The 25,475-nt window shown below is 32.6% G+C and overlaps 2 protein-coding genes and 1 pseudogene across 3 annotated transcripts; all 3 read right to left on the reverse strand.

Moving 5' to 3' along the window:
* Positions 1-2,308: 2,308 nt before the first annotated feature.
* On the reverse strand, positions 2,309-3,737 carry LOC143540691 (ethylene-responsive transcription factor ERF043-like). Its single transcript, XM_077033680.1, has 2 exons — positions 3,216-3,737; positions 2,309-2,806 (listed from the first exon to the last, which is right to left on the reverse strand). Exons 1-2 carry the CDS (start codon positions 3,705-3,707, stop codon positions 2,480-2,482), a joined length of 819 nt encoding a protein of 272 aa, XP_076889795.1. The 5' UTR covers positions 3,708-3,737; the 3' UTR covers positions 2,309-2,479.
* A 10,873-nt stretch (positions 3,738-14,610) lies between these two features.
* Positions 14,611-17,219, reverse strand: LOC143540682 (putative glycosyltransferase At3g07620). Its single transcript, XM_077033675.1, has 4 exons — positions 16,603-17,219; positions 16,389-16,519; positions 15,931-16,279; positions 14,611-15,345 (listed from the first exon to the last, which is right to left on the reverse strand). The coding sequence occupies exons 1-4, from the start codon at positions 17,083-17,085 to the stop codon at positions 14,611-14,613; spliced, it is 1,698 nt and encodes a 565-aa protein (XP_076889790.1). The 5' UTR covers positions 17,086-17,219.
* A 538-nt stretch (positions 17,220-17,757) lies between these two features.
* On the reverse strand, positions 17,758-20,637 carry LOC143540717 (sugar transport protein 14-like; annotated as a pseudogene). Its single transcript, XR_013136634.1, has 4 exons — positions 20,480-20,637; positions 19,732-20,054; positions 18,504-19,129; positions 17,758-18,206 (listed from the first exon to the last, which is right to left on the reverse strand). The product of XR_013136634.1 is annotated as a sugar transport protein 14-like (transcript).
* Positions 20,638-25,475: the final 4,838 nt, after the last annotated feature.

Here is a 25,475-nt window from a genome sequence, read left to right on the forward strand (position 1 = left end):
AGCTAACAAGTTCGCTGATATAGGCGAACTTGTTAGATAAGCGAAGTTAGTGACAACTTCGCCTGAACATGCCAGGCGAAGTTGTCGTGGTTATATAGCCTTAGGTTACGGCTGAGTTAGTAACGAAGTTTTTAGTTTACGTGTTTACGAGTTGTGTAATCAGTGATTGATATCACGTGTTTCCAGTTGCAATATACAACGTGTCTTTGCTTATTGTAACATGTGTTCGATCATGTTAAGGTATATCGTCTTCTACGCTCGTAACGTCTTACGTAGGAATTCCGCACCTACGTAGAACGAGATATTCCGTGTAGATCCGGCTGGAACCTACACACCGGAAGCTATTCGTTTCCTAACCAGGGTCCAACGGGTTGTGCATAGCAATGTGTCGACTCCAAATGGGCAGGGGTATGTCTTTAGCAGGTTAGGGTTTGTAATTCAGAAAGGGGTGGCGGCGCAGCTTGTTGCCCGCCTACCTGCTATGTTGATGTAATATCTATATTTCTATATAATGAAAGAGATTGAAGATTGGTTTAAAAAAAAATAAAAATAAGTGTTGTTTTACATTCTAGGTTATTTGCTTGATGACTTGCTAGATTTTGTGGCGATTCAGAAATGAAATAATTTTAGGTGGTGTCAAAAGGAAAAAGGTGAAATTATTTTGGAGTCTTTAATTAGATATTAAATATTGTGGTAAACTAGATTTACATTGGGTTGTTGATGGGTGAAAAACTGTCTTACATAATTGTAATAATTGTAGTTAGGGGTGTGCACCAAAAAAAAAATTCAAAACCGAAAAAACCAAAAAAACCGAACTGTAAAAAACAAACCGAATTAGAAATCAGCGGTTTGGTTTTGAACTTTAGCAAAAACCGAAATAACAAAAAGAAAATCAAAATAATCATAACATGTTAAACGTGACCATTAAAAGAAAATCTGCCAATGACTTTTTGTTTAGTTTTAACACATGGTTAATTACATATATATTTGGTGTCTACACATAATTACTAAATAATAATACCTGTACTTTTAGTTTTAATTTAAAATCTATCTTTTATAAGTTTTAATAATATTTGAGGTTCAAATATTATATATTCTATTAATCATTGGTTTAAATAAAAAACAATTATCATGCTCAATTTCATTATCTTGGGTCAAGTTTATTTTGGCCCAAAACGCTTTGCCTCGATTAACAAAACCGAAAAAACCGCATCCAAAACCGAACCGAATCCAAAAACCGAAAAACCCAAAACCGAACGGTTTTAAAAAGTCATAAAACCGAAAGTTTGGTTTTCAGTTCGGTTTCAGTCAAAAACCGCACTAAACCGCATCACGCACATCCCTACTTGTAGTTGGTTTAATCATTGGTTAGTTAATTGCAAACCAAACATCAGACCTCTGGTCAAATAGTCAGAGGGGTTTCTTTCTAAGAGGTTTTCGGTTTGTGTCTTAAACGTCAAACTAATAATGGACAACTGAAATTTCGTCTTAAAATTCGAACGTAATGTTTCTTATGAAACAAACTAATAATTATCAAAAGTAAGTTTTTCCAAGACAAGTAAAAATATAAACCTTTTTGGTTTCCTTTTTCGGTACTAACAAAGAACGAACTTCGAAGACATGTGGCTTTTTAGCTACGTGACAAATAAAAAGGTTTCAGTATTTTCCCGTTTCTGAAAGGCAACAAAAAGCAGTCTTTATGTTGGTGGTTCCTAAAAGAAACTTTCTTTTTTTCATGAAAAAAACAAAGTTTGGCTATTGATATTTTCTATATTCAGGAATGGTGTCTTTATTTGGACCATGATATATCATAATAAAAGAAAAATCGCATAAAATCTTACCTTTAAACCAAATATACTATAAACAAATGTGTAATAATAAACAATTATATATAGACTCATTTTTCATACTTAGGCCATACGTAATAGTTAAAACCACTTAAAGGTCATTTTCCTAAATCATCATCACTCATTCTAGCATATGGCAATGTTAAGACCTCGTTAAAAACGAATTTTATGTAAGTTAGCAGTTAAAAAAACAAAATATTAGGTGAATTTCATTCATAATTCTCAAAATAGAAAAAAATAATACAAAATTAGTGGGCATGGTTTCACTATTTTTGGAGAGAATCTAAAATAGTTATCTTAAGCAATAAATCAAAATGTTAATTTATCATAAACTTAACTTAGAACACTTATTTTTCTTCTTTTCTCTCTCTTTTTTTTTCTTCTTTTTTTTGTATTTTGATGTCATGATCATTAAAGATAATCAAATATAATATACCAAATTGCAAATATATTGTGTCAAATATAATCATAAATATATACAACTCACAGGAGTTAAGATGAAACAAAAGTGGAGCTAGCAACAAAAAACATGAAATCAAAATCAAATAAACAAAAGATGAAAAACACCAAACAAAAAGAAAAAAGAAAAGCACACAAAACCATCTTTTCTTTTTGAGTTCTTTTAATCTTTATTAATGTTGCCATAATAAGCCATCAAAGAACAAGCCACCGGAAGTAGACGGCGGCTCACCACCGAAATAATAATCTGACTGCCACGGCGGCGATGAGTGGTAGTCCCAAACCGAGTCCACAAACACGAAATCGTCCCTTGACTCAACCGAGTCGTAACTCGTTCCCAAACTAGGTAATTCAACTATCTCACCCAGATCATCAGCTGGTGCCGTTGATACCTCGTCCGATGTAAACAACGAGGTCGTAGATGCCGAGGATGTCAACGTGGACGCCGCGGAGTACGAGGAAGAGGATGACGTGGAAGGTGTAGATGGCGGAGTTGTTACCTGTTAGACACAATGTAATTAAACAAAAGTTAGATGTATTATTATGTAAATATGAATAAAGTATAATACAACTTTATACAATTATACATAGAGTCGTCTCTAAGAATTTAAATGTATTTATCTACATGTAAAAAAAATAGCCTTTATATATATATTTAAAAATAATTGATAATTGTAAAAATAATAAACAAAATATAGTTATTGTTATTGTGAACTTTACTACTTTTTATAAACATAAATATGATTAAGTTATTTATATTTTAAAAAGGCCCTAAATTTTTTAATTGTTTTATTATCTATATAAATAAATATTTAACTTTTTAAAAAAGTATTAGGCCCTGTCGAAAACAGGCTCTAGACGGTGGCTGAGCCCTGTATTTTTACACACACTTAAGAGTTTTAACTTTACCGTAATGGTAGGGTTGAGGTGTTCCATAGAGGCGGCTTTGGTAGCTGCGGCTTGAATGTCACATGGAGAACATGATTCGGGTTGTGGCAAAAGATGTTTGAGTTCGGGGAAATTAAGGATGGCTGACATACCCTTGATGGAAAGTTCGGCAACGTCGTGTGCACGTGCGGCCATTTCCGGGTTAGCAAACGTCCCGAGCCAGATCCGAGACTTTTTCTTGGGTTCTCGGATCTCAGACACCCATTTTCCCCATGCCCGCATCCGAACACCTCTATAAACCGGATGCTTACTATTATTATTGTTGTCGTTGTTGTTGCTGCTGTTTTTGTTTTTTGCCTTGTTAGAAGTAGTAGTACAAGTATTTGCATTTGCATTGTCATCCAAATCCTTTCGGTCTCTCTTCGCTCTTTTCGGGTTTGGTTCGACTACATCGGGTTGTTTAGCAAATGAGTCGGATGATAATGTAGTGGTGCTTGAGTCAGTTCTTGACATTGTGAGTTCTAAGAAGCTTGATCTAAGAGAAAGAGAGAGAGGGGGGGGGGGGGGGGTATGAAATGTAGGTACGAAAAATAAATGCACCCACAAGTATTACAAGTGTTTGGTGTGAGAGGAGTTTATATTATATATAGTGCATATAGTTAGAGATACGTGTATATATAAATATAGATATAGAGAGAGAAGAGGTAGCAATCAGAAACCGACCGAGGCAGCTCATAAAATTATTAAGGGTATGTGAAATGGGAATTGAACCAAAAAAAAAATATAATATTAACAAAAATATTTGAAAAATGAACACAAGAGAATAATATTAGATAGAAGAATAGAAGATGAGTTAAATATTTTTGTTAAGGATTATGTTTAGGTAAATAAATCACAACATTTACCAGTTTCTTAAATAATAAATCACAACATTAACCAGTTTCTTAAATAAATCTATGTGATATATATTGGACAAGATATTATTTTATATCCAGTAATTAAGTACCAAAACTAATTTTAGTTTATAATATTTATTTTAGAAAATATGTATTATTAACCTTTTATTACAAACTGACCATAACGATACGTCAACTTTGTATACTACCAAATTTTACGTTTGTAGTCGGACGGATTTATCTCTCCATTTGTGATATACATGTTTCGCCCTGATGACTTCTCATAATTTAAACTATTTTTAGTATAACCATTCCCTTATAATACATTTTTTAAGTGTATAAATTTGAATATATATTTAGTGTTAAGTTATTTGTGGTATTATGTAAATAACTTACAGAAAAATTTAATGCATTACATAAGATATACATGTTAAAAACTTATAATATTATTATTGTCATGAGTTTCTCTTAAAATTATTTCATGCTATTTTAATATTTTTGTTAATTATTAATCTCTTCTTGGTGTTTACTTCTAGTTCCCGAAATACAAACTGATGCAGGAGCATCTTCTTATTTAAATTCTGATTTTTATTATCATTTAATATTTTGTGTTTATCTTGTTTCCAAGTTAATCTCATTTTATTTTAGTATAAGTTAGGGTTTAAGATTATGTATTATTTAGTTTTGATAGTGAATTTGAATTATAAGAACTTTGTTCTTGAACCTTTGGTTCGATTTTATCGTCTTTGTTAATCATAAGTGTCTTGAGCCATTGATCGCTTCCGAAACTGCATCAAAGGAGGTGAAGAAGCCTGGGAACCCGATAGACCTACGTGGTACAAATTTAGATACGGGTGAGACGACCCATCAGGTTGAGGTGTTTGGGCGGGTTATTGTGTCAACAAATAAGGAGCGGGTTGATGTTCCTTTTGATCCAGGCGGGTATGTCCGAAGGCAAAACTCAAGGACGAGTTTTTCGAAGATGGGGAGTATGATGCAGGAGCAACTTCTTATTTAAATACTGATTTTTATTATCCTTTAATATTTTGTGTTTATCTTGTTTACAAGTTTATCTCATTTTATTTTAGTATAAATTAGGGTTTAATATTATGGATTATTTAGTTTTGATATTAAATTTGAATTATAAGAACTTTGTTCTTGAACCTTTGGTTCGATTTTATCGTCTTTGTTAATCATAAGTGTCTTGAGCCATTGATCGCTTCCGAAACTGCATCACAAACCAAATTAACAAATAATATTTATTTATATATATTTCAGTCGTTATCGTAAATGGTTCTATTATTAGTTAAAATTCTGGACCATTTATATATGGCCCCGATAATTGAAGTCAAATTTAGATCCCACCATAAGTTAATTTAGACAACTTAATCAAAGTTCAGATTTAGATATATTTTGTGTTTATTTCTTTCTTTAAAATTAAATATCTTTTAATTGTTTGTGAAATTACTTTCTCATTTAAAAACATATTTTAATCTATTTATAAAAAAACATTAACACTAGTAAACTAACAAACTTTTATCTATAATATATATAAACGAAGACACAAAAATCCTACGTGTCGTGATGTGGTCGCTCCCCCTTTCTTTGAAGTCACCAGATTTGCTTGGTTTTTAATGGAAGCTTCTCATGCATTTGACCCGAATTCATGGTTATGGGTCTTACCAAACCCAAATATTCCTTAAACGGGTTATAACATCTCATTAAATTAAAAACTAATCTCACCAAATATTTGATGTAAAAATCCTATAAAGTATGGATATATTAAAAATTAATTTTTTAATTTTTTTTAAAGATATGACTTATAATTAAATTAAAAGTTAAAATACCTTTATTGTGACAACTAACATATGTATGTAACGTACACAATATAACATATTTGCATATTGTTCTCTTATGGGCATAAACCCACAATAAAGGTGACAAATTTTATTTATGTAAAATAATAATACAGAGCTAATTTCCTAACGAGTCATATGATATTTTCAAATATATAAAATCTCATCTATGAACCAATGGGTTTTACCAATTTAATATAACTTTTAAACCGGGTTATAATATCTAATTTATTTGTGAAACAATATTCATCATCAAATTATAAGTATATAATTATTAACTTCCTTACAATACATAAAATTAAAATCAAATATATATATATATATATATATATATATATATATATTAATCTTAAAAATATATGAACAAAACCTTCATATTTTTTCTCAAGCCACCAGATTGCTTGATTTATAAATGATGGTTTCTTATGCATTTGACCCGAATTCACTGGTATGGGTCTTACCAAACCCAGATAGCCATTAATATCTCATTATATTAAAAATAAATCTCACCAAATATTTGATATAAAAATCCTATTATTTAAGGATATAATAAAAATAAATATCCAATTTTTTTAACAAAATATTATTTATAACTATAAAATAATTTTATAGTAAAAAATAAGCGGGTCATGGGTCTCATCAAACCGAGATAACTTTTAAACGGGTTATAAAATCTCATTTATTTGTAAAACTCTTTCATCATCAAACCCTAAGTATTATTATTAATTTACGTCCAATAAATAAAATTAAAATACAATAAAAATATATCAATGTTAGAAACGTAAATTGTAAACAAACCCCCATAATCAAACCCTGATTTAAATTTTCAATATGGATATAGTTACACGATTCTTTTCTCTTTTAAGTTTAACTTAAATGAAAAGTTTAAAAAAATAATATCCAAATTATAACAAATGAACATAAACAAATAAATATAAAAATTAAGTAGATAATTCATTTAACGTTTAATTAAAAATGAACAAACACAACATAAATTAATCAAAATAGGTTCAAGTATATTATTAACTTCTTACAATAAATAAACTAAAATCCAAAAAAATACATTCACAATATTAGAAACGAAAAATTAAACAATCCCCCGTAATACGGGGGACAAAAACTAGTAATATATATTTAAAAAACAATTCTAGCATAACTCACAAGTACTACGATAAATTCTAACAAAGGCCAACCAAGACCTCAATGCTATTTGCGTACCTCTAGTTGTTATATGCTTTATTAAAAACCAAAATATCACATCTACATCCCAAAATAAGTGTCACCAAACAAATATTCTAAGTTTCATGAATAAATAGTTAATGCATTATACATATAAGAGTTTCATGAATAAATAGTTACCTAAAAGTTAGAATGAATTACAATTCAAACTTTTACCGATTAGCTAATAATATTTGATACTGATAATGTGATTATTGGTGACCTTAGGCCCTTAGTATTCATTTGGGTGTGCAAGAAACCAGAGGAAAAAAAAACTTAATTAGAAACTAATGGTTTGGTTTTGGTTCGGTTTGGTGTTTGTGAAAAAAACGAACCAAACCTATAAAACCGATTTTTTGAATTACTTTTTTGTTAAATCGTCTATGTTTTATAAACTTGGATATATGTTTTGTTTTTAACATCAATCGGTTATGTTTTGTCAATTCGGAGGAGATTAAATTATTTTAAATGTCGTATCTCCAATTTCAAAATATTATGTGTCTTTCTTTGTCTCGAAACTACTAGCCCGATTGCAAAAACTGAAAAAACCGAATACATAGCCAAATTGAACCAGGAAATCAAAAAACCGAACCGAACGGTTTTGAAAAAACAAAAAACCAAAACTGCGGTTTACAAAATCGATTTTAGCTCAAAACCACAACACACACATCTTACATAGAAGTAACAATGGATGTTTTTAACTAACTACTGACTGGTTTTTATCACAATCAAAATGTTATAAATTGTAAAACAATATAAATAAAAGTTATATATAATATCATTAGTCATATTGTCAGTATGAATTATTATAATTCAGTGGACCGTGTAGTTTGAATTACTAAATTTCAATTTGTTTGTATATAATGGTTAGATGTTAATTTCATCTCTATTGTTAGCACATACTTTTAGAAAGCAAACACTATTAAGGCAAACTAAAATAGTAAGTAGGGATTTGCGTCGGGCTAAAACTGAAATGGACCTATATAAGGTGGGTCGGTTTCAGTCTTTTCCGGTTGTGCTTGAAATGAATATATATTTTCTAGGCTATGATGTTTCACATTTAGGTTATTAGTTTTTACCGTGACCGTGACAAATCCAAACCGGACCAAAGTCATTCAACCTCAAAAGTTACAACGAGAGCTAACCCAATATGCTTAATCGGTCAGGTCTCTAGTCACATCTAGTTACTTTATACGACTTGAATCATGCTCAACCCGAATGGTAAGAAGCTCTATAAATAGTTTTAAAACTGAATATTTTCTAAAACATGCTAAAATAAGAATAAGTTCACCTAGCCAAATTTGGAAACATTTAAATTTCCCTCTTAAAATATCGATTTTTGTGTGTTCCTCACAATACGGTGATGATCGAGATCTCAAGGCATAATGAATGGTGGTGCATAGGACATTAAATTACAATAAGGTTTGTACTGACCATGCTTCGGTTATAAATGAGGTGTACTCTTCCTTTTTATATTATATGTTTCCTGTGTTAGAATATATTTTTTTTACCTTTGATCCCTATCCTTCTTTAATGTAAAATAATATTTTATTTGGTTATGCCGTAATTTTTTAACTTAATTAAAATAATAACAATAACTTGAAAACTGGTATAAAAACCTATGTTTCACAACATTACAATTTCTTATATCTCGTACCTATTACACAAACTTTCTTTTTTTTATCACAAATATCAAAATTAATAATACCTAAAACCTAGAATTGTATTCACTACAAGAATCCTCATTAAAAAATTTGACATACAATTTTATTTTATGTATATAAGTTTAATGTTTTTCTCCAAAACATAATTACATTTTCCTCATGAGGGTAATAGAATATTTTGATAAATAATGTAAAAAGCATTATTTTCTTATGACAATTCAAACGGTCAGGTTTTTTTTTTTTTCGAAAAAATAAACAACTCGCTCACATAGCAATGCAGCCTCTTAACTTTCATTGGTTCCACAATTGCATTGCATCATCACAATCATTTGTGAATTGTACGTAGGTGATGCGAGACTGAATCATCAAGATAAGAAGTCCTTACCATGAAAGTGAACAAATAAACGCGTCTATGAGCACATCATCACTATCATTTGTGAATTGTTGCCACAAGGCAAATCCAAATTCATGTCTCTCCATGTAATATGCAACATGTATCTAGCATTCGTGTTTTGAAAATGAAATGCAAAACTCGTCTAATGTATGTTAATTTGGTAATAGATAATCTTTTAAAAATTAGTAATGGTTTTGCAGCTCCTAATAGGTCTAAGTTATTAAATGATAATATACTTTCAATTTTACCTTGATGGTGTTATATGTTAGGATTGTGCTATAAAATATGGTTGCAGTCTGTGATTATAGGTCAGCTAACCGAACCATGTAAACTCTCTTGTGTTCGTTCTCTTATTTATTTTCTTCTTTCGTGTGTCTTCGGTTCATGTGTGCCTTATTCCTAACATTATATGCATCCATTTTAATGTCATAATTAGTGAAATAAATACACTTTTCAAATATGTTTCATCGTGATACATATGATAACTTGCTTCCAGTAAAAATGTTCATATATGCAACATGAACTTTCGAATTTTGTTTCCTTATGTGCCATAAGCATCCAACTTTTGTTGTATTTCCCGAAAGGATTCTTTACTTCTTCACTTGGATGAACAGTAAATAATGAGTATCGAGTTTTTGGAGTGTTGGCATGATGGTTGAGTCATTATTAGACATGAGCCGGTGGATGAATAGCTAGTAACTTTGAACGTATTTTCCTCTAGTAAACTCATACTAACTGAAAAGTAACCTAGGATTGCTGGAGAAAAATACGTTCAAAGTTGAGAATGTCTGTCAGTCTGTGAATATTTACCTTCAAATACATATATATTGCTTTATTTACTTATCATCTACCCTTTGTTATTGAAATACAATTTTGATCCAAAAATTTATTTTAAGCTTTTATAACTTGATTGTAAAGAAAGTATTGTACCGTATATATATTTGCTTTATCTACTCACCATCTACTCTTGTTATAAAATATCAGTAAATAAAGCAATATATATATGTATTTCATCATAGTAACTTATATGCAACCTACTTATTAATTAATTATATACGTATGCATTGGGTCAAGAGCTATAATGGGCTAGTGAATTGGGTCCACTCCTACATAAAAAAAAAAAAAAAAAATTTCAGTTCTATTTCGTCGGTTTTTTGTTCGGTTTTGGTTACAACCTGGTTATGGCTCACCCTAAGCTATGATGTAGCTTCTAAATTGGTCTCTAGAATCTGTGTACTGTTGATGGGCTGCAAAACAAATTCAATAATTGCCAATGGGCCCGTTGTATTATTCAATTATTAAATATTCTTGTATACATAACTATTGCAATTTGCAACTACATTGGCCCAATTGATTTATTTGTGAGATACGTAATTTTATGGGCATTTTGCAAAGCCCGTCAGCCCCATAAAGCATATTCCATAAAAGTGGAATTTAATTTGATTATGTTATTTTTTTTATAAAAAATTATTTTAAAAGTAAATAAATAACATTTGGTTTTATAAGCAATGCAATATTTTGAATCCAAACACACCATCAATATTGAGTTTTTTTTAATGCAATAGATTCAACAGATTCAAGGGTGTTCAAATTTGGATATCCGAATTCTAAAAAATATTTATGATTTAATATTACTATAAAATACTTAAGAATTAAAAAAAAAAGATGTTTCGGATATCCGAAAATCTTGAAAATATTTGAAAATTATCTGAAATATCAAAGAAATACTCATTATATAGTATTATCTTCAAAAATTTCAGATATAATATCTGAAAATTTTCAAAATTACTATTCTAATCCAAAAATACAGATATCCAAAATTTTCGAAGAAAATTCGGATTCGTATTTTCAGACATGGATTAGAGGATTATTTTTTTTGAAAGCTACTAATTAGATCTTCATATCCTGTGTTTACGATTGTGTTTCTGATCTAGGGCCGATTTAGGACGAATCTTTATGTCATAGATTTGGGTGATAATTTTATGTTTGTTGTCTCAACGTGACTTACCCTACATGTTTATACAATCTAGAATTCATGATTACTTTTTTTCTAACTAAAAACTAGAGTGATGGTGACCACGAACTTGTGGTTGTGAATTAGTTAGCGGTGATGATGCGAAGTGTTATGGTCACACATTTATAAATAATGATAATAAATGGTAAGAGTTTATACTTTATGAGAGTAAAATTTTTGCAACTTTTTAGAATGTTTATATATATGGTCCTAGCTATTTCCTCAAACGTAAAGCATCTGGTACTTAGAACGAGCAGGTGTTTCGAAAATCTATTAAGTTCGTGTGAAATGACCAAATTCTTCTCTTTAAAGAAAAAACAAAAATAATTGTCTACTGACTAAAAGGACCAAAAGGGTCGTCAGTGACGAAGGTGAGGGTGGATTTATTTATTTATTTTAATAAGTTGAGATCACAGTGTAATTTCTTTAAAGTTACAAATACAATTCGAATATTAACACATAACCCATACGTATTAGGTATAGTTTACTTAGGGTGTGTTTGGGATTCCTTATTTAAGTTGAAAAGGACTTATTATAATAATTCAAAAATGACTTATGAATTTATAATAAGGAGTTTCCAAAAAAGTGTTTGGATAAATAAAAGTCAATAAATTGTTTTTTTAAAAAGTGTTTTTTTTAACTTATTGATGGAAAATGACCAAAAAAGGACACTTTTATATAAGTGGATAAGTTGTTTTTAAAAAGTGTTTGGGTGGAATAGAATGGTGAAATTGGTATTCTAAACTATAATGAGATAAGTTAGCATATCCCAACTTATTCAAAACCCATTTTTTGGCCTTATAAATAAGAAGAAAGTTAAAAGGACTTATTGGTTCCCAAACACTATATAAACATAAAAAGAACTTATTTATCCTACATAAGTCATAAGAAGAGGAAAATAATGAATCCCAAACACACCCATATTTATAAAATATGGTGACTTATGTTAGATTTTTAGCATATGCAACAAGGTCTATACATGATAATTGATATCTTTCATGTTAGATTATAATATTATTATATGCATGGGGTTCCTTTGAATAAATTAAGGGTTGATATTTGATAATGTGAGTAGAGTATGTGACCTCACCCGGCCCAATAAGCGACCCATTATTAGTTGGTGTAGGGTTCATTATTTTAATAGGTGTGGGCTGATCTCTAGAATAATACTACCAAACTAGTTTGCAATATAATTCCAAGTCTAATCATATAATACATATACTCAATACTTCTATTCATGATGTGTCCACCTGTTAATTATCAACCGTTAGTATTGAGGAGTGACAGACCCACATACATCATAGATTTACTGGTATGAGGACAGTTTTATAGCTTAGGGGTCGATGATACGGGCTGAAGCGACGCGTGACCGTGTATTAGTTGTTGTAGGGTTCATTTGGTTGATACGCATTGTTGTTTCCAAAATATCGACTATTTACTCGTCAAAACCTATGAAACACGGATTAGTGTTGCTAAAGAGCTAACAACATCATTGATCACTAAAGCTGGCTATATTGCAAGTGTTGCCTGTTTATCGTTTATACAGTTACATATCTACATGAGGTTTAGTTGACAGTAAGATTTGTCATTAAATTACAAACTATAATATAACGGAATGTATTAGGCGCTTTAAAAGTAGCCTGGGCTACCCCTTAGCTTTGACGGCAAAGTGTAAAATAGTACAAATTTTTTCTCTTCACCATTTTACGTATAAGATGCTCTCAAGCAAATATCAGAATATCCCTATATCCAAAATATTTTTTAAATACCTCTAATGCTTGGGGAAATTAATAGGGGCAGATAAGGGACATAATTAGAAAATCATTTAATTATTTTTGATATTTGAGAAAAAAGAATTGATTAAAACAATAAAAAAAATCGGTTGCCAAACTGCAAAACCAAATAATTTTTATGGTTTTGGTTTGTCTTTTTCTGAGTGTATAAGCCATTGAAATCTAATATATTTTACACATTTCTGACTCTTGTTTTATTTACTTGGTTCACAAGATTTATAAATAAAAAATGCTACAAAAGATAATAATATGACAAATTAGGCTTCTCCAAACAACTGTTCTATAAAATATCAATCAATATGAAAAGACATATATATGATTTTTTATAGTTGGTTTAATTTATTTACTTCTTAGTGGCCAGTAAATATAAAAACTAGCAAATACGTCAGAACCGTCAAATACAACACACTCGATCCACCGTGTAACGACAACACCCAAAAAGTCACCACCCAAGAAACAAAAACATACAGATTACAACCGAAATCCTCTCCAGTCTTCCCATGTCAACCCTTTTCTTTTGGACATATTTTTAACCCAAAGGAACCCCGTTGACTTTATCTCTTCAATCAAACTCGGTATCTGAATCGAAGTCCCATTATGAATTAACATGTTTAGCTTCCTCCAAAGACACCACATCGTAACCAAGCAAACCGCATGGAGTGCCGTAGCTTTATCTTTAGGAAATAACGAATATGACTGTAACTACACCAAATCCCGAACACTAAAGGCATAAATTGAGGAAACCTTACACCATTGGGAAATCAAGCACCACACCTTTTGAGCTACTTCGCATGAAATAAAAACATGATCAACCGACTTCTCTTCACTACCACAAGCTAGGCAAACCAAAGGTCTTGTCGAAATGTTTCTCCTAGCCAAAGCATCTAGCGTCGGAAACAATTGAGCATCGCCCTCCAAGCAACAAACCCCACTTTTTTAGGAATCCAAATACTTCAATCAAAGAATATTGAAACGGGTATGACCAAAGAATATTGACAAGGGATAAATGAAATTATATAGTTTCATTATCCATTTTAGATATTTCATATAATACATGATAAATGGTTATAAATAAAGAACAATCAAATTAAATAGTCGAAAAGCTAAAAAATCGCATCTAACGGGGTCTTAATCACTCAAAATCTTGTGAAGGATACAAGATACAAGTTATTGTATTTATTGTTTTCGCTGTCCCACACAACTTACATGCTAAGACCGCTGTTAGTGCTAGTCTAGTTAGACGAAAATATCACCATAACACCTTTATTCTCTCATATATATCTCTCTATTTGCTATCTTTTTCACAATGCTTTTTTTAAAGCACCCACACGTCTTCAATAAGCTCACACATCGTCTAGATTCAAAATAATGAGGGGACGAGTTGCATGAGTGATGGCAAGTCGAATCAAGTAAAAAATAGTCCGGGTAGAAAACATGAAGGGTCAAGGATAACAAATTCTTACATAAAACCCAAGTATAAACACCAATAAGCCCAAATAACATTAGTTAGTGTTTAACGAGTCTGCACTCCCGTGTCACCTAACTCGATTAATCACTGGCGTTATTATCTCGATCGACAAGTTAATCAAATACACAAAATATACGTCGATAACACAGTATTAGCAGTGATATTACAACTGTACAACTCCATCTAGGCTTAAATTGGAATAACCTATTGTACCAAATTGAGTGTAAGATCATATGAAATAAATCATACTTAACACCCTTAACATTCCATAAAAAATGCCTTTGAACTTTCTTCACCCCATGCTGCAATTCGCGATATCTTGCATCACCGATCGCCATAAGTATATTTCTCAACTCGGGTATATCTTTTTCGGTTACAACAACCGAAAACGATTCCCAGTTTAACACCTCAAAAAACGGAGGGACGAAGTTGTCCGATATAATTACGGGCACACACTCGTAAAATATCGCCTCTACGACCCGCGGGCTGTTTACTTTGTACCCTTTCGGGCAAATGCAAAACTTGCTGCTTTTCATGTTTTCAATGTAGTTCATTTTGCTAGCGACTCCGGGTGGCATCGGGCCGAGAATTTTTATGTCGGGATCTTTGTTGTTCCAGTATTCGAGTAAGATTTTACGTAAGTACCCGTGTATGCTTCCTGCGTAAAAGGCTAAAATCTTCCGCTCGGAAGCGGGTTTTCCGCCAAGGTCACGGAGCGGGTTTCGGGCAGACCTGACGTAGCATTCGGGCAGGGAGACGTCTCTCCCGATCTTGAACCCGGTGGTGACATCGGCGTTGCAGAGTGCTTTCATGCAGTGTTCCATATGGTGCCTTGTTTCATATGGAGCCTACAATGTACAAGTTATATAAAAAGATTCGGTTCAATTTCAGGTCGAACTTCAAACCCGTTTAGCTAAACGGGTTGTGTTCGTTTCAACCCAGCAGGTTCACGGGTTGACTTGTTTAATCCATTTATTATTTTATGGTCAAAATTTAAAACTTAAACGAGAAATTTACATAAGATTTTATAATTAAAATGTAATTGTTATATATACATATCTATTTTGTGATGCAAATTTATAATCTTAAACTATTAATATGCGAAAAAAAAAGTTAAAATTTTTCGGGTTAAACGGGCCGTGTTCGTGTCAACCCGCAAACATCTGTGTCATGTTCATGTCGGGTTAGAAACTTCAAGCTCAACTCGTTTAGCACCCCTACATAAACCATTATCATTTTTATCTTAAAACGGGCCAAAATTAAATTAATAGTCGAAACGAGTTGAATGGTTGCTTTATTGTATATAACTTTGTGAATCATTACCTTAACAAACTAGATTATTATTGAACTAGCTTGGGTGAACCCAATCTACCTGACCCGTCCCGGCCCGTTTTGCTACCTTCTAATCATTAATCAATGCACAAGAAACTCACCCAATCATGGCAAGCAACAAGAAAATGATCCGCTCCACCGGTTCTATTCCAAAATGGGTATTTAGAAGCGATTTTTTCTGCATAACCCTTCAAAAACTGTCTTAAAATTGTCCGATTGTGAGAATTACGAACATATAACTTATGTTCTAGCATCCGTGCACTAAATGGCATATAAAACAAGTGAGCTTTCCGTGGGTCTTTAACTACAAACCGTTTATTACCCTCCATAAGCTTCATAAACCACCCCTCAGAGGCATATAATCCCTTAAGTATCGGTTGATGAAATATTGGTTTATCCCCTTCTTTGTATACATACACTTTGAGCGTACGTTCCATGAGTTCATAGCTCCTGCGTTACACGTCAACACGTTAGGTAGTTGTACATTTGTATATTTGTACGCGCTATAACTAAATATATAGAAAGTGAGATTATTATTATTATTATTATTATTATTAACCTTTTGAACATTGATATGTTACGGAAAACAGGAGCATAAAGTTCCTGATCCGTTGCTCGGGAGGGCGTTTTGGTAATTTGCACCTTTGCAGCAAGAATGTCTTGGTCCCGTGGCGAAGACCATCTCGGCCTCTGCAAAAACAATATGATACCAACTACATAAGAACATTTTATACAAATTTGTTAAACAGATTCAACAAATTAAGTAACGATACCATAGCTCTAGACGACTTTCGGTTTCGGGTCAACAAACGGTCCATTTGGTCAATGTACATAACCGATTTCGGTGGCATCAAACACCTCATTCTCTTAACATCATCACCTTGGAACAAATTATACTTCTCATTAATCGGAAGAACCGGATGAAATCGATTAACAGACTTATCGACAACGGGCTCCTTAACCGAACTTACAATCTTCGGGCCGAAAGAAATATTATTATTTACAGAAACCCCATCTACAGATAAAATTTCCTGTACTGATTCATCATTTTTCTCCACAAAAACATCATCAAAATCTCTGCTTTGATCAAATTCAAGATTTTCTTGAAATGCTTCTAAAGTGTCATAATTTGAAGGGTTATTGTGACCAAAAGGAAGCATAAATAAATGGATTGCAGCCACTAAAACTACTAGCAAAACCCATTTTCTTTTTACAATTTGATGAATAATTTGGAAGTGAATTGGGGGTTTCTTCATACTGGATAAAGATTCAATTTTTATGATACAAATTCATTGTTAAAGCTTAAAGAACAACTCAGGAAGCTCAAAGTACAAACCTTGATGATTCTTGAATGGGATCTTGATTGAAAGTGTTGATGAAAGTGAGTGAGTAAGCAGAAGTGATTCTTGTTCTTGTTGTTGGAAAGTAGAAAATATTAAATTAATCACACGGGTGGGACCCGATGCATATTTGGAAACAACTTCAATAATGATATGGTCGTCAACAAGTAATTTATTAAGTAGTTGCTCTAAAACCGGATTCGGTATCAGTTTGCATCTTTACGGTATGGCTTTAACACCATGCATTAGATCCATTAGTTTTCAACGATTCACCCAGATGGATCAGGAGCATTAGCGACAACAATAGATTTAAGTATTAGAGTTTGAGTTTGAGTTTGAGTTTGAGTTTGAGTTAGTTTACTTAATTGTTTGAAATTATTATGGTTAGTTTATTAGGATAAGTTTCAAGGTGTTTGAGTCATAGTTGGTTTAGGTTTTGAGAATATATAGTATGAATAGTTAATGTAATTACTTGGTTCAACTTGATAAACAAGACACCAACTCATCATAGACTCGATGAGTCGATCCAATGGAAATTACATCCAACATAACTGATATATTTAAAAGTATGAATCAAGATATTCCAAATCCTTTATTTAGAGGAGTCCATCATTTAGTTGATCATCTTCAGGCTCACAATATGATTTCCATAACCAATGTTTTCGCCATAACAAATGTACCTCCTCAGTCAGAACTTGTTTGGTCTCGGGTAACAGGAAGTAGATGAAGCAAGTCATGATCCCAATCAACGCGGCAAACAACAAGAAAATGCCGTATCTAAGATAACATAGCGACACGAGGAAGCATTGTGCAACCAAAGCCGTAAAAAACATGTTGACACAAACCACCATACTTAGACCCGCCGACCTTGTTTCTAAAGGGAACAATTCACTTGGAACTAGCCAACCTAACGGCCCCCATGATCGCCCGTAAGCCAAAACGAAAATGCATATCATAATCACAAGAAAAATCCCAATTCCTTTTGGTAACTCAACACCTTGTCCGAACTTAAGAGCTAAGGTTATTGCCACAGCCACCTGAAAATCAAGAAAAAGTTTCAAATTTTTTGGTTTAATTTGAAAAAAATCACCAAAAATCTAGAAATTTTTCAAAAATGTAAAACCTATGAAAGATTGCCTTGACCACTAATCAAAATTAAATCAAAAACACAACTTTTGCAATTTTGTTGCCTCCAAAATGCTTCATTAACTCATTATATTCTCACGTGTTAACATCCTAAATGAAAAAAATGTTATCGAAAGAGCCCTAAAATTTAAAAATCCGTTTAGGCCTCCAAAAAGGTTAAGCAACCTCGGTAGAATAGAACAGATTACCATGCATATAGATCATTTCAATGCCAGCTTCCAAGAAAAATGCCCTTCTACCAAATTTATCAACAAACGCCATCGAAATTAACGTAGCAATAATAAGAATACCACCCGTAATTGTTGATGACCATAACGACGCGCTAGATCCAAACCCCAAGCTTTGAAAGATCACCGGTGCATAAAACAATATGGAGTTATTTCCGGTAAGTTGTTGAAATGCAGGTATACCCAAGGCTCCAATAATCAATTGCGGTCTATTTTTCCGCTTTAAAAGGTTTCTAAACGGATGTTTTATAGCTTTTGCAGCCTCACTTGCTAACAAGATCTTGAAATTCGGCTTCTATGTTCTTTGTACCTCTAACTTTCTCCAAAACACGTCTTCCTTCCTCTAATCTTCCTTGTTCGACTAAACTGTATGGTGTTTCGGGTAGGAAAATCCCACCGATAAACATTAATGTCGCTGGAACTGCGGCTAACCCGAGTGATAATCTCCATCCCCATGTGTGTTTCTCAGTTGCATTGTTTATAAAGTTGGCAATAAATACACCTAAACAAGTTGTTAACTGAAATAATTGGTTTATTGAACCTCTTATCTTTGCTGGTGCCATTTCAGACAAATAAAGAGGAACTGCCTACATAATCAAGAAACAAAAAAAAAAAAAAAAAAAAAAATTGTGAAAATCACCAAATTAACCATTTTGACTAGAAATTAGAAAAAAAAAAGTACTCATTTTTTTACTAAACTAGCCGTGGACCCCAATAAACTTGCGTTAATTTTTTTGAACGACCAACAAACTGGTTTATTATAAGTAAACCATCAAGAGACCAACAAGTAGCTAGTCCGCCTAAGTGGCCGCAAGATTTGCAAATTCCTACGCCCGTGGCATGTATTAAGTTTTTAAATAGTTTTAAAAAAATTTAAGCTTCTAATCATTTTTATAATTAAGTTTTAATACCGGAAAGTTTTTTAATTTTCAAAATTTTTTAAAATATTGAAACTTATAAGTATCAATTTTTTTTTATAATTTTACTTCTTTAACTGTCTTTTAAAAATGAAATTTTAATAGTTATTGTATATATTTAAAAAAATAAATTTTAATACCATTAGGTTTTAATTATTTTACAAAATAATAATAGCTACTAAACAACTTTTAATGGTTATTTAGTCATTGTTCAAAGGCTTTAAGTACTATTTCTTAGGCTTAATCAACAAGAACAATTTTATAAAACTTACTTGGTTCCCAAATCCGATTCCAACACCGAGAAAGCATCGGCCAATGATGAGCATTGCGATGTTTAGAGCTCTTGCGTTGATGATGGATCCTACGAAGAAGCTAAATGCACCCCACAGAATACTGGCTCTTCGGCCACTATTCCGTGTCACATGGGATGCTAAAAAGGTGGAAATGAGGGCTGCAAAATATAGTGAGGATGTGAAAAGAGTCAGGATTTGGCTGTCGTATTTGCAGTAATCGGTTTCGGTTAAATGTTCTTGTTTTCTTTTGTAAACTTCTGGGAAGAATTCTTTCAAGAAATAGTCCATGGATGTTACTCCACCTGTAAATCAACAATGGAAGAATTTGAATTGTTTTAGTTTGTATCCGCCTTCAAGTTTTAATAATAAATGTGTGCTAATATGGTCATGTTTCTAAAACCTTTATATAACTATGCACATTTTAATTAAATTAATTATCAACTATGTGTAACAACTTAAAATGAAACTATTGTATATGACATTACAAAACTAAAAAGCTTTTACTATCATTTGAAAAATCCTTTTATGTTCACATCCTTTTTAATATGTTGTCTTTTTCTTAAAAATAGAAAAACATCCAAATAGATTATAAACCTTTGCATCTAGATATTTATATTAAACTTGTATGTTTCTATCATTTATTTAATCTCCAGATGTTGGATGAACTTTATTTTCTTTTCTATGAGGCAAGTATTATGTTTTGCGGTCGAGTGATAGAAAGACTAACCGGATATTCCAAGATCATATCCAAACAAAGATCCGCCAAGAGCAGCAACGATGCAAGCAAACATAAAGTAGGAGGTGATCTTATGTTCGTAGAGTTCCGCCCTCACGCCAACCTTGTCGCTCGCCGTTCCACCACCGGCCATTGTGGTCACCGGATATATTATGACTTATGTCACACGATCAAATAAACGAAACTAAAATATCTATATATGTATGATTATGTATAGATACCAACTGTGTGGGTTGGAATGCTCTTAACTTTAACATTCAATTATTCATTGGTTGTTAGAAACTTAGAATTACATAAATAGTGTCTTGAATATTAATCAAGTAACATTTATAGTTAGTTGATTTTGAATACTACCTTTTTTAGTCCTTACATAAACTATGTATCAATATAGGTCTTTTCTTGAGAGACCAATAGTCTAATTGATTGTGGGCCTAAGAAAAACGTACACCCACATGAAATAAGATATTAAGATGAGGAGAATTTTAGACCATGCAATATCTTTCTATGTATATTTGAGACATGATGCAAATAATATCCGTATTCTTAAGGGAAGCATACGTAGGTTGTCAATCAAGAGAATGTCGGATTGTTGGCAGTTGCTACAAGTATGAAGTACCGTGTGGATGTGATTAAGACGATGAAAAGTTGTCGTCAAATCAATTGTTATTGGATTATGCTAACTGTTAAGTGTACATCATAGTATGAATTTTACTGAATGTATCTTTTTCCCTATTAAATCCGTTATATCATCTTTCTGCTTTTTTACTTACAGAGGAATACGTTCAACATTTGTGAGAAATGTTAGCCTCAATCATTGTTTTTGTCGTATTTTTTTTTTTACTTTACTCGGAGCAAGAATTACATAATTGGTGTTTTAAGTATTAATCAAATAACATTTATTGCCAGATGTTCGTTAAATACTACCTTTTTAGTCCTTATGGTTGGGGCCTAAGCAATAGGCCGAGCAATATTCTCTATTTTATATATTAAGTTTAATTACATATTTTGAAATATGATGCTTCTCTTATTTATTTATTTGTTTTGTTATGAGAAAAATATATGCGTTCTTAGTGATTCGTAAGTTTGTCATGAGGAGGTAAGAGTTAATGAAAAGCCGGTCACCAATAAACTACTAGCATCGCCCCGAGAGTGTTACACAAGCTACCGGATCAACTAACAGTCTAGCAGATGCAATGGAGCACGGATGTGGTTAACTAGTTAAGCTGTTGATAAATCCATCTATATCTTTTATATGTATGACATACGAGACATGTATAGATATAAATGTGACTTCTTATTGTTATTGTTATTAATTATTATTATTTTCTTTCTGTAGTAAGTGAAATAGCATCATCAAATAATGAAAAGCTGCTACCAAATAATTGCTGATTTGCTGCCATGCACTAAAACCTCCTATCGAGCATGAGCATTATTATTGTTCATAATGATTGTGTTTTTTTAATTTTTGACACAAAAGAATTGTAAACCTATGCACTTTGGTAGTTAAATGATACGCTACTAGAAAAAATGCCTTCAATGACACGCATTGTGTGTCATTAAAGGGTATAGATGACACGCAAATGCGTGTCATTGAAGCCCTGCCATAAATTGATTATGACATGCAATCCGTGTGTCATGTTCAATGACACGCATTTATGACATGTATGTATGTATGACGTGCATTTATGCGTGTCATCATATATTTTTTTATGAATTAAATAATATATATATACATACATATTGGATAATTACTATTATTTACATTAGTGACACAAATATAGCCTCAAAAATTATACATTTCATTTCTTAATAAATATCGTAAGTCAAAATATTACAAATATTCCGAATGCTAACAAAAATATTGGTTAATATTCAATATCATATACATATCACTACCAGAAAATAAACTGTGTCGCATAACTCGACCACCTTCTTAAACTGCATCACAATCTTCTGCCTTCGTGTATTTGTTTTGCCTTCACCAACCTGTGGCGAAAAAATAAACATAGAAAACGTTTGCAAAATTTAGCTGGGTCAAAACGAACCAATATATATATATATATAATCAAACAAGTCAAGTACACTTACATTGTTATTTACGAGTACTTAAAGTCCTTCACTAGCGGCCTCCTTCATGAAGTTTAAGATATAATAACCGCACTCGGTACTTTCCCGCCAAGTCGGGCACTACAAAATTACAAATAGTAAAAATTTAAGACATATAATTAAGTTGTCTAGTGATCTATGTAACATCCCGAAATTTCCAAAATAATATTAATTATACTATTTAATAATAGAGGGAAAGTTTACTCGGGTTATCGGGAAATAAATAAATAGAGTAGGAGTTGGTATGGGTCGGGCTAGTGTTGGGTAATGGATATGGGTTATGGACATGGGCTATGAAGGAAAGAGGGAAGGACCATGGGCCTAAGCCCATGATCCATTTATATAAACCTTAAATCACCAATTATCATTCATTTTTCATACTCCATACACCACCAAAACACACACTTAGCTCTCTCTCTCTCATCTTACTCTCTCTCTAAGCCGAAACCAAGAAGAAGAAGAACGAGAACCGAGTTCTGACCCGAGGTAATGATAGTGTGTTATTGTAGAGATACAAACCCGTTAGATTTAGTCACGAAACGACGAGCCGACACCGTTAAACCGTTTAAGTCATGAGATCCGGATGGAATCGGGTATAAACCGAACTTAAGATGAGCTTAGGGGTCACCTTAGCTCAGATTTGGATCGAACGGGACGAAAAACGGTGAAAATGGTGGTGAAACAAGCGAGATCTCGCTTTTCCGGCGAGATCCCGTTATTCCGGCAATGGCGGCGCCGGAAAGGCGGCGCCAGAGATTCTGGTACGAGGTTCAGATATTGTCAGGGAATGTTCTGACCTAACCCTAGTTCGCTAACGGGAAGTTAACGAACTAGAGGTGTTTCGCTAAGAGGTTCGCTAAAGAAAACCTAACGAATTAGACTTACGTTGTGTTCAGTTCGTTAAGGGAAGAAGATAACGAATTACCTTTAATTCGTTATAGCCATTCGTTAAAGAAGATAACGAACTAGAAGGGTTCAATTCGTTAAAGAAGGGCCATTCGTCAAGGGTCCCATTCGTTATAGGGTTCAGTTCGCTATAAAGGTCAATTCGTATTAAAGTAACGAATTAGCCAGAGATAGAAGTAACGAATGAGATCCAAATTGTTAAGGGACTGTAACGAACTAGAAGGTTAACCTAATGACAGAAATGGTCCCTGGACTTGGAAAGAATGAGATAATTACATAGTAGCCCTTGTACTTTGATAATTTATGAAAGATGCCCTTAAAGGATTAACGATTAACGATTAACTAACCGGGTAATGATTCAATGAAGTAAAATCGGCTTAGACACGTAAGACTAATTAAGTAGTAATGAGAATGGCTAGAGTAGTATTTGATATTCAATTATTAAACAGTTAGACGCGCACAGCTCGAGAAGAAATAACCAGTAGGAGAAGAAGTAACCAAATTCAGGTGAGTTTCTAGCCCCATTTCCTTGTTATGTTTTCGGGGCTGTGTGCATACTCGATGTGAAGTGTGAATACACTTACCTTAAGTGGTAAGTGTATGCTATAGATGTTATACGAGGTAGCTATTATATAATGTTTGTCGGTACGTGAACGATCTTCGGATATTGCACGTATCGCCAAGGATAGTGAGTGCCAAGTGGTTTTTAGTGTGTATGAATGCTATGATGTGACTTGCTTATTATGTAAATGATATGAAGCGTGCTGTAGACAAGTAGAGGTAGAGTGTGTTAGAAATGGCAAGAGTCTAGTAAAAGTGTTAGTGGTATGACGATAGTATGTGGTAGGGTAAGCCTATACGTGACTACGTTATTAAAGTGGCAAAGTGGCATAACGTTATACGTTATTAAAGTGGCAAAGTGGCACAGTGGTAGGTGTAAATAAGAGGCTAAGTGGTAAGGTGAGCAGGTTAGATAGTGAACTACGTGTCTTCGGATACGTATATGATGCATGTAGTGGTTGTATGATAAGTTGCTTGATTAACTAGAACTCACTCAGCGTAGCTGAGTTTTAGTATGCACGCAGGTGATCAGACCAAAGAACTAGCATGAGGATGGCACATGGCATGGATTGAACGGCTGGCATCTGAAGATGGAAAAAAAGATGTTTTAAATATAATGTTTTGTGTTATGGTATCAAAGAAAAGATTTAATGTTTTGTAATGAATTATTTAAGTTGACGTTTCCGCGAAAGTTTTAATTAACTCTGATTGTAAGAACTGTGTTTATGAGTAAATCCGACGCTAAAGTAGGGCTACCGGGTACGGAGCCTTACAATTTATAAACAAGAAGATAATTCTTATCGTATTAAAACTGCACATTGTTTCAAAATTTTAAAGCATTTAAACTTAGTTAACGGGTCAACCGAACCCGACCCGTATTTAAAACAGGTCAACCCGAACCCGACCCGTTTTTAAAACAACGTTTTAGCCAACCCAAAACCTTTTTTTTTTCATGTCGGGTTTTATAAAACTCGAGGAAATGTTAGGTAACTTTTTATAGTATATACTTGCAATTCAATCCTTGTGACTTTAGTTATAGTTTTATAAAAAAATTATTTTAATCTTGAATATAGAAATAAGGGTAAAACTGTAGGAAATGTTAGAAAACTTTTTGCCAGGGATAAATGAGTTTAGACATCATTCCATCTATGATATATATATAAATGAAAACATAAAAATCTTACGTGTCGCGAAATCTTACGTGTCGCGATATGGTCGCTTCCCCTTTTTTTGGAGTCACCAGATTTTCTTGATTTATAAATGGAGGCTTCTCATGCATTTGACCCGAATTTATGGGTATAGGTCTAATCAAACCCAGATATTTCTTAAACGGGTTATAACATCTCATTAAATAAAAAACTAATCTCACCAAATATTTGATATAAAATTCCTAAAAAGTAGGGATGTACTAAAA

Source organism: Bidens hawaiensis, unplaced genomic scaffold, assembly GCF_021521415.1.
Source record: "Bidens hawaiensis isolate Kalapana, Puna unplaced genomic scaffold, B.hawaiensis_p1.1 tig00012327_1, whole genome shotgun sequence".
Lineage (NCBI taxonomy): Eukaryota > Viridiplantae > Streptophyta > Magnoliopsida > Asterales > Asteraceae > Bidens > Bidens hawaiensis.

Bases quoted from the DNA above. Each gene is read 5' to 3' on its own strand.
- LOC143540682 (XM_077033675.1), bottom strand. From the start codon at position 17,085: ATGAAGAAACCCCCAATTCACTTCCAAATTATTCATCAAATTGTAAAA. The intron at 16,520-16,602 runs GTATCGTTACTT...TTGTTTTTGCAG, and splicing joins GAAAGTCGTCTAGAGCTATG to AGGCCGAGATGGTCTTCGCC. The intron at 15,346-15,930 runs GTGAGTTTCTTG...TGTACATTGTAG, and splicing joins TTGTTGCTTGCCATGATTGG to GCTCCATATGAAACAAGGCA.
- LOC143540691 (XM_077033680.1), bottom strand. From the start codon at position 3,707: ATGTCAAGAACTGACTCAAGCACCACTACATTATCATCCGACTCATTT. The intron at 2,807-3,215 runs GTAAAGTTAAAA...TGTGTCTAACAG, and splicing joins ACCTCAACCCTACCATTACG to GTAACAACTCCGCCATCTAC.